The sequence below is a fragment of the Melanaphis sacchari genome, unplaced genomic scaffold (genome assembly GCF_002803265.2).
Source record: "Melanaphis sacchari strain LSU unplaced genomic scaffold, SCAv2.0 Contig24_pilon_pilon, whole genome shotgun sequence".
Classification (NCBI taxonomy): Eukaryota; Metazoa; Arthropoda; class Insecta; order Hemiptera; family Aphididae; genus Melanaphis; species Melanaphis sacchari.
The window spans coordinates 525341-535284 of record NW_020271125.1 but is presented as its reverse complement, the minus strand read 5'-3'; the positions used below and the strand labels follow the sequence as shown (position 1 = coordinate 535284).

Genomic DNA, 9944 nt, shown 5'->3' with positions numbered 1-9944 from the left:
TTTAAAATGTGCAACTACTTTCAAGCTCAGCAGTTATTTAAAAAGTATATGAATGGGAATTTGACTTAAGTAAAAAAAACTTGATTTTATAATATTTGTGTATATTTAAAGGCATTAGATAACTGTTTTGGAAGTCAGAAGCAAAAAAGTACTACGTGCTCTTGTTGTTAACTAGTAATCAATATATTACGGATAAGTTATTACTTATTTTTAATAACTGTATCTATAAAAAGGTCTTGAAACAATTTGATTTTTTAGTAAATTAAGAAACTAAAAAACAATGAATATTGTTTATATTTAGTTTTAATAGTCTATTTTTAATTTAAATGTATAAAAATAAAGTTTACAATTTGTTATACATTAATTTTACATAAAATAAAAGAATTAGAATTATAAAATGATAAGTTAGTATTAACTTTATTTATAACATTTATTTAAACAATAACTTAAAACTTAGCTCATCACAAATAGTCAAATATAATAATAATATACAAAAATATAAATTAGTATAAATATAGTATAATCAGTCTTGGGAATGTTGCCATATAATATTTTTACTCATTAATAAGTTGTAAATTTTCCTTGTTTTGTTAACATCAATTTTAACCAAACTTCTTGCAGTTTTTAAAATTATACCTTTTGATTTTTCACACTCATTAATAAGTAATTCTTTAAATTTTAAATATGATTCAGGTAGCATTTTAATCTGTGCACAAAGTTCTCTCTCGTCATAATCAAGTTTTTGGAAACCTGGAAGATTACAAACATTCATACGAGGCTTTGAGCTTTCAATAATTCTGAATGTTGATGATCCTAATGGCCTTATTTTTAAATATTTTTCTCTTTTGGCACTTAATTCTTTATAAATATTAATTTGAGCCATCCTAGTTAAACCGTTTTTACGATACTCAATAAGCTTATGAATTTTTGATAATAATTCATGTTCTTGTGTAAGATTAGTAACAAGGAAATCAAAAGCTAATGGTTTTATAAGGTGTAAATAACGAATTAACTTTTGCATCATTTCTGGACCCAATATTATCTAAAATTAAGTTAGATTTTATTAAAAAAAATTTGAGAAAAAATAAAATATCTATTTCTAAAATTATCTATACCTCTAAAGATTTAATCCATAGTTGATGTTTATTGAATGCAATAAGTCCATAGTCTTTAATAATTTGTCTTCTTCTATATCGTTCATTCAGCCTCTCATAAAAAATGTCTAAAATGGTTGTATTCAGCTGTTGGTATAATACATTTGATTCTAAAATAGTTTTAGACGTCTGATCAATCCATAACGGTTCATTCAATAATTGCAAAATACATTCAGCTTGATTATCATATTCTTCTTCAAATGATCCGCGTGCTGGTTGATAGCCAGCTAAACGAATAGCTAATTCATATTGATGATATGATTCTAAAAAATACAATTTAAGTTTAATTGGAGTTATGCAATTAATGATGAAAAATCAATGGGTACTTGAGTTTATTAAAAAATGGTTTATGGACAAAAACTATAAAATTAATTTTAATTGCTATGTATCAAATAACTTGATTTAAAAATAAATAAATACCTTCTGAATCCAGTGTATTGCCCAACACTTTGGTTTCATTTGTATTCACTTCATCAAATCTATCAAATTTAAATGCATTTTTGTTCACATCTTCTAAACCTTTAATTTTTGGATCAAATACATAATTCTCAAAATAATGGCATTCACATTCTTTAGGTGTTCTTCCTAGTTTTATAGCAACTTTTTCCCATGACATGGTATTCATGAACGTATCAAGTAATGTGATTTCTTCATGAGCTGCCCACAAGTGGTCATTAATTTCGATGGCATTACACAGAACTTGATAAGGATCGGTGTTCTTATGAACGCAATCTCCAGTACCAGCTGCAAAACATTGAAGGCAAAGACAAATTCCTAACTCAGTACAGACAGAAGCCGCACACTTGATGAAAGTATGCTCGAGCCAAAGGTCTGTAAAGCAAAATCTACAACACCGTTCCCTTTTTTTTGTGAACATTTTACAGTGACCGTGAAACGATTGAAATAAATATTGCCTATTGGTATTGATACTAGTTATTTTTAGAAAAGTAAATCATGAAAGCTAAAGCGTTTTCAAGCAAACGAATAACTACAATAAATAATAAATATTAAATTACAAAAAGTAAAAACAAATAATAATAATTATTGTTATATCAATATCGTTTGATAATAAATTGTATAGTAGTCGGTAGATACTAGATAATAAAATGTTCAGGATACTAGATAACATTAATAATGATAAAATTGCGTGATAAGGGGTTAACCTCAAAAACATATTATTCAACGAATCGATTCATACTTCAGTAGGTAAATTGTTTATGCGCGCTCGTGGATTTTACCGCGCTTTTCTGAAATACTGAGTGGGAATATAGAAGTTAAATTTTATTACTATTTATTATTCAAAATTTTTTTTTCGATCGTTTGAACTTTTAAGTCAATTATTGTGAAGTTTTACAATTCAAGTTAATTACTTTGAAATTATTGACAAAACAACTCGAATTTTCTTGGTATTTGCACAAAATGTGAGTATACTTGTAAAAAGAAACATCAATATTTTATCATTACCTTGTATTGTTATCTTAAACATTATTTAAACGGTCAGCAGCAATAAGCCTTTTGATAATTAACTGCAGCTTAATAATCGTCTTACATTGAGACTAAACATCGGTAGAAACTGTTTTATTTACTAAGTATAACATATATATACCTATATACATATATGCATCACTCATGGTTATTTTATATACAAAAGTCAACTGTATTTAATGATGTATGTACTTCGTATTTGGTTTTCAAAGTCTAAGTTCTGTAGCATTTCTTTGTATTTAGACCGATAATTCCGTCAAAACGAAACGATGTGTGCGCCCATTTGGATTTGGTCCTGCAACTTTCATGTTTTTCTGAACCGTTAAAAGACGACTAAGGAAAATGATTACTAGAGCATGATCACAATAAAATATTACTTAAAATATTTATAGGATACTGTATGTTTACAAATATGATACGAATTACGATGCGGGTAGCATATTTGAGCCTGATTTAGTAATAAAAATATAGGTGAAAGTGAGTTGTCGGAGTGCGCGCGATTTTCTCGTTAAATTCGGTTGTTGACCTAAAAGAGGGGGAAATTTTCTCACCACCGCGAAAATCAATTATACCAAAAGGGGATTTCTAAAATTTATTTTCAAAATTTTTTTTATTGAGAGGATTTTTTCTCCTCCCGAGGAACCCACAGGATTTTTCCCGCCCGTTCGCGAACGCCGCCAAACATTCGTTATCACTTGAATGCCAAGCGAGCAGCTTGATAACGTGCGTCGTCCCGTCGACATTTTTGTAGTGTTACTATTATTCTATACCAAACAATAATACCCGTTTGGTCTTAAGTGTTCATCAGACATTTCGTCCTTTATCCCTAAACTTGTTTGCGTCACTCGTGTTCTCACTGAGCCGCTATAAAGGCCGCCGGGCGGTGGTGCGTTATGTCTTCGTCGTCCTCTACATCTTCCTCGTACGTGGTCGTCAAACAGGAGAGCGAAACCACCAGTCAAGCAGTGCCTGTAGTCAACATGGCCCCTATACCAGCTTAGTAAGTATATTTCCTCGCGCTTCCACTTGATTAGTCTCGGACTAGAGCAGATCAGGACTTTCTTAAAACACGCGCAATTATGGTCTTCTGATCAAGCGTCCTTATGGAACTAAGTTCTGGTGGTCGCTCTGAGGCTTACTTTTAGGGTCGAACGATTTGTGTTCTACATGATTTTTCTAGTCGAGAATCTTGGTGGGTAATAATTTAGCAATAGACGTTGCCAATGCTCGAGTTTTATGAGTTTTACATCATGGCCCGTGCGATGGACAAACATATTGTTCGTCCACATATTGTACTCTTTCATATTCAAAAACAATGGTTAGTCAGAGGATTTTATTTTTTTTTATTCATTTCAAGACTTGATAACTTAATAAATGTATGCCTAAAATTAAGGTGGGGGCTCTGATCATGAGCTAAACAAACTCTGACTTAGGTACTTGATCTTATAGTTTAGATATTCAAAATATAAGTTTGAAAATTCTAATAAATTGATTCAGTGTTTTCTATAAAAATTATTAATATAAGTAATTCAGATAAAAATAAACATGTGATTCAAGTACGACTGGTTTTTACATTTTTTGCCTGCTAGTACCTATGATTTCATTTTTGCTTTTGTCTATGTGTTTACCAAGTTAAGTTATCAAAAAATACCAAATTTTATTCTGACTTGTTAACTGTAGACTTGTATTATTAAAAATTTCAAATCTTGTGTGATAAAAGTAATGGGAATGTTATTCCTATTATTTTGGAATTCGTCACCAGTTTTGTCTTACAAAATTTCAAAGTTTATATACATCTACATTCTAAATTATCTTTACTAGTATTAATAATTTTTACTTTTAGACAATATTTCAGGAATTATTTTATGTTTAATGAATTATAAAAATATTGGTAAATTTAACTTTTGAACGATGTTTATTTTTGAACAATGAAAGGTTTAATTTTAAAAGTTTTGAATAGTCATTTTTACTGTTACAAATACTCACTTCTTAAAACAATTTTTAGTTGATTGAGTCAAATAATAGGTAAATAATACATACATATATCTAAGATGTATACTTAAAGTTATTGTAATTACCTTATATTTATTAACTATAAATTAAATATGTAGGTATTAAAAACATACTTTTGTTGATTAAATAAAGTTTTGATATAGGTTATGGTTCTTTTTTATTATTATAAGTATTTTTTAAAAATGAACTAGCTAAATAACTTGTAAAACGATATAAATTAATGTTTACCAATTATGGGTAATTTTATTTTTAAATAAATATGTGTGGTATATCTATTATCTTTTAAATTTATAATTTATGGTTATTGACATTAATGTTTGATTGTTTAGATGATTGTTATCTATTGTCTGTGTAAATTTGAATTTAATATCCTTAGTTTCCCATATGTATTAACTTCCAAGTTTTTCCTCTTATGTTACTAATTGAGTTATAACTTATAACATTATATTAGAAAATTGAACTTTTTTTTTAACTTAATGTAAGACAGCCTTTTTAACATAAAGCTCAAATTATGTAATAATGACTTTAAATTTTAGCTTCTTACTTATTTTGACAATTTTGATTTTTGAGATATTATTTTCTTTTTTATTGAATTTTAAATTATTTTATAATTTTGTAACCTAAATAAATTAAGTATTTATATTTTTATTTAATTTTAAAAATAATTAAAAAAATGTCTTCTATTAGAGTGTATAGCAATTACATTCTTGTTTTTATTAAATCAAGGAAATTTTTTTAAAATTGTTCAAAAAATGATTAAACTAAAAAAAAAATTTAAAAAAAATATTTGATTTTTATATGACAACTAGTTAATTAAAATTATAAATTAACTAGGAAAATCTAAGTTATAAATTTGTTGTGGATAATTTATTAGTCTAGTTAAAAAGCAACTAACTAGTTAACTATTTTGATTTAAAATATTAATCATTGTTATGTAAATTGAAGTTAATTAAGAAAATACCAATATTAAGAACTAACTTTTATTTATATAATTATAAATACAATTTGTTAAATTAATTGAGGAAAATCTGTGTATCTTTATCCTTATGGTAAAGTTACTAATGTTTATAAATAGTATAAGTTTTTACAATTTTTGATAAACAAAGTTTGTATAGATGTACTGTTTCCTACTAAAAATATATGCACTGAACTCTGTCAAACTAGAATTTTTGGGACCATAAATAAATATATTAAAAGTATATTATTTACTGATTACTGTAAAACTAAAAAATATTATATGCATTTATTAAAAAAAGATAATATTAGCACTAGTATAAAATAGTTTCTATGGATTTTTGAAAAATTGTTTAAAAGATTATTACATAAAAAAGTATATTATTACTATAATAATATAAAAAAATAATAATAGAGGTTAAAATAAATATTTTTTGTTCATGACAACAAATTATTATATTTATATTACCTCTTTTAAGGATAGCTTTATAATAAGTAAATTGTTTGTTTTTTTTAGAAAAAATTTTGGTTTTCCTAAGTTTAAATACTTTTTAATTTAACCCATAGTTATTTTTATAATTTTGCTACTTATTGAATTGTGAAATCGCTGGAATATATTTTGTAAAGCCTTATTTGTTTTACTCTCATCTCTTAAATTTAACAATACTTATTTTTAACTGAGCAATAACTATGAAATTTGAATTAAGTTATAAGGTTTCAAACTAGGGTTTATTAATTTAAAGTAATAGACTTATGAAAATTCCATGTCTCCATTGCTTTATTTTAATAAATATTTATAGATTAAGTGTACACATAAAAAAAACAGTATAGTTTCAAACATAGATCATTTTTAATGGATATTTATTTTTCATTTAAATTTAACTTAAAGTATTTATAATAAAAAATATTTTAATCTTTTTAGTAAGCGAAGACGAAATGAAAAACCTGGAAAAGGTTTACGTCATTTTGCTATGCGTGTATGTGAAAAAGTACGCAGTAAAATGGTAACTACTTATAATGAAGTAGCAGATGAACTTGTTGCTGAGTATCCAGAGGGTAGTAATGCTGAACAAGTAAGTTTCAAAACTTAATATTTATAAGTTAAAAATGTTATGTATGAAAAGTATTATATTAAATAAATATTTAGGTTTTAAATTAGTTAATTAATGTTCTTTTGAAATGTTTAATCTTGATTAATATATGTTAAATAAGCACTGTTGAAAATTAAAGAAAATTAAAAATCAAGTTAGGTACCTTATAAATGATCAATGAAGTAAATTTTTTTAATATCATAAAATTGTGTACTTAAAAGTATGCCACATTTGAACGTATTGTCTCTATCTTATAAACATATAACATACCAAAATTTTCATTGCAATAATCCACTTTACCTAACAATTATGATTGTTTTAATATTTACAATTTAAAAAAGTTTATAACTGTAATTAAATTTCCAATAAAAACTTTCGAGGTACCATAAATAATAATTTAATTTTTATATTTTATAATTGGTCAATTCATTCTAATTCTAAATAAAACAGAGTAAAATAAATTATTTTGAACATACAACTTGCTATGTTGTACTTTTGTAAGATGTCGACAACACATGTGGATATTGTGTGCTCTTAACTGTAACTATAAATAAAAAACAAAACTATTATTTATTATAAGTTAAGTTACCAAATTTACTGATTATATAAAAAAATATTATAGATAGTAAATAAACTTTTGTTAAATAAAAAAAAAAATAAACTATTAATTGGGTACCTAGCTTTTATTATATAAAATTTAAGATCTCATGTCATCTTATATTTTTTATTTATTAGTATGATCAAAAAAATGTGAGAAGACGAGTGTATGATGCTTTAAATGTTTTAATGGCCATGAATATTATATCAAAAGAAAAGAAGGAAATCAAATGGATAGGATTACCAGTAACTTCATATCAGGAGTCTACAACATTAACTCGAGAACGAGAGGATTTAATGGCACGGCTCAATGAAAAACAAGCATTTTTGCATGAATTAATTGTTCAAGTATGTACTATTGTAATTAAATAACGTCTTTAGCTAATATCATTGCATATTTGAATATTTCTAATATTATTTTATTTAGTACCTACATATATTTTACTATTTATTATAAAATTGAATTTATTTATATTTAACAGCAAGTTACATTTAAACAACTTGTTGAAAAAAATAAAAAGTATGAGCAGATACATGGAAGACCGTCTTCTGCATCAGTTCTTAGTTTGCCATTCATTGCCATTAAAGCTGACCCTGGGACTGTAATTGATTGCAGTATTTCTCAAGACAAGTTAGATATTTTATAAATAAAATTATATTTTAACTGCTAATAATATTCATTGTATATAAATGTTTTTATTTATTGTTTTTTTCAGAAAGGAATATTTATTTGGATTTAGTAACAGTTATGAAATTGTAGAAGATATGGATTTATTAAAAAGCATGAACCTTTCATTAGGTATTTTTTTAAATATTTGTAGTATAATCAAACCATAAACATTGTTAATATATTTATTTAAATAGGTCTTAATACGGGCACAAGTACTGCAGAGCAATTAGAACAAGCAAAAACATGTGTACCAAAGAAATTACATGAATTTTTATCACGTATGTATTAAAAATAAAATTGAAATTAATTTATTAAAATGTATTATTTTAACTGTAATTGTATGTTCTAGGAATAGCAGTTGAATCATCAGCTTTAGATGTAGTAGAAGAACAGCCAAAAAAAAAGTTCAAATCTAGCTAAAGTGAGATGACTTTTGCATTGATCAATGCGTAATAATTATCAGAAATTTAATTAAAAATCACTCTATTTTTACAAAATATAATTTTAAGTTATGAGTAATGTAAGTTAGGTCACATTGCTTGTTGATGCATGAACAATTTTGGTGTTATTGGTACAGTCTAAATATATTTTTATTTTTACCAATAATGATATATAGTATGATGGGTAATTTTCTCTCTGTACAATTCTTGTAATTATTTGTCTATTGATTAGGGTTATGAAATTAAAAATATTGTTATACGGTTATTATTTGTTATCAAGCAATATCAAATTAATGACATGATATAAAACATTTACATCTACATTAATGTAGATGAAAGAATATTGTATATTTAGAATATTTAATTATAATAATTAAAATACTTACATCTCCATTAATGTGGATGAAAGAAATTTGTATATTTAGAATATTTAATTATAATTTATAATACTTATATGTACAAATATTTAAGTATAAAATAAAATATTGTATTATAATTTGTGTGAGAGAGAAAGAATGAGAGATAGAGTATTTGTGCCATAACAAGGACTGTATAATGTTATGGTATACAAGTATTTTTGTTGATTATTTTGATGTACTCATTTATCACGCCTGAATTTACCATGCTTTGTATCGATAATACCACTGTGTCTTTAAAGAAAGTATTAAGTTAACACATTACATGTATCATGTATATTCATACAAACATTGAAATATATTATGTAATGCATTTCATGTTGTATAAATTTAGTATTTTTATATTATTCCTTTTGTTTATACTTAAAAATTGATAATAAAATTAAATAGTATACAAATTAATATTGTCAATTTTTAAAATCTATGATAATTCAATGTCCATAAATTAGTACTTGAAGTATTTCTGATTCCAACCTTTATTTTCTTGAAGATATTTATTTTTTAGTCACTCCTTTAAGATTTATGGTTAATTTGTATTATTATATGCAAATAATGTATTAATTATTTTAATTAATCATGTTGGACCTTAAAAAAATTAATTTTATGGGTCTATAAATAAAAATCCATTTCCTTTTACAGAATTTAGCAAATAAACATGAAACTGTTATGTTATAGTGTTAGGTATTGTCCTCTTGAAAGGCCATTCTAGGCCATTGTAGAATATTTTTTATGTTAGCAGAATTTATGATTCTTGTGGAAACTGTTAGTTTTAAATTTGAGCAAAAATTAAATATACAATGACTTACAGTGTGTTTAAAGATAAAAATAAATTTTAATTCAGTTTGAATTATTTGTGTTAATGTGAACTTCGTATAAAAAAGAATTATCTGCATAGGTTTTTGAAGTGATTGTAAACTTGATTTATTCTTTACAATATTATAATGACTTATTATTTACTAGAGTAATAGAGTAATCATTTATAATATCTACTTATCTAACATTTATATTAATAAATTATAGAATATAGATGATTATTGATTAGTGTTAGTTCATTTTTAGTAACTTTTTAAAGATGCTTAAAAAAAAATATTGTATTTTAGGATTATAGAAGATAGTAAAATACT

The 9944-nt window shown here is 25.0% G+C and overlaps 2 protein-coding genes across 2 annotated transcripts; one reads left to right on the top strand and one right to left on the bottom strand.

Moving 5' to 3' along the window:
* Nucleotides 1–523: 523 nt before the first annotated feature.
* On the bottom strand, nt 524–2191 carry LOC112594996 (transcriptional adapter 2-alpha). The gene is made up of 3 exons (XM_025340056.1): nt 1575–2191; nt 1116–1417; nt 524–1042 (listed from the first exon to the last, which is right to left on the bottom strand). The coding sequence occupies exons 1-3, from the start codon at nt 2029–2031 to the stop codon at nt 524–526; spliced, it is 1278 nt and encodes a 425-aa protein (XP_025195841.1). The 5' UTR covers nt 2032–2191.
* A 1160-nt stretch (nt 2192–3351) lies between these two features.
* LOC112594978 (transcription factor Dp-1-like) lies at nt 3352–9138 on the top strand. Its single transcript, XM_025340031.1, has 7 exons — nt 3352–3639; nt 6529–6679; nt 7433–7642; nt 7777–7925; nt 8011–8093; nt 8159–8242; nt 8314–9138. The coding sequence occupies exons 1-7, from the start codon at nt 3533–3535 to the stop codon at nt 8382–8384; spliced, it is 855 nt and encodes a 284-aa protein (XP_025195816.1). The 5' UTR covers nt 3352–3532; the 3' UTR covers nt 8385–9138.
* Nucleotides 9139–9944: the final 806 nt, after the last annotated feature.

Excerpts from the sequence above, each read along its gene's own strand:
- LOC112594978 (XM_025340031.1), top strand. The coding sequence starts at position 3,533 with ATGTCTTCGTCGTCCTCTACATCTTCCTCGTACGTGGTCGTCAAACAG. Across the intron at positions 7,643-7,776 it reads TGCATGAATTAATTGTTCAA|CAAGTTACATTTAAACAACT; the intron begins GTATGTACTATT and ends TATATTTAACAG. Across the intron at positions 7,926-8,010 it reads TGCAGTATTTCTCAAGACAA|AAAGGAATATTTATTTGGAT; the intron begins GTTAGATATTTT and ends TGTTTTTTTCAG.
- LOC112594996 (XM_025340056.1), bottom strand. The coding sequence starts at position 2,031 with ATGTTCACAAAAAAAAGGGAACGGTGTTGTAGATTTTGCTTTACAGAC. Across the intron at positions 1,418-1,574 it reads CAATACACTGGATTCAGAAG|AATCATATCATCAATATGAA; the intron begins GTATTTATTTAT and ends TGTATTTTTTAG. Across the intron at positions 1,043-1,115 it reads TATGGATTAAATCTTTAGAG|ATAATATTGGGTCCAGAAAT; the intron begins GTATAGATAATT and ends ACTTAATTTTAG.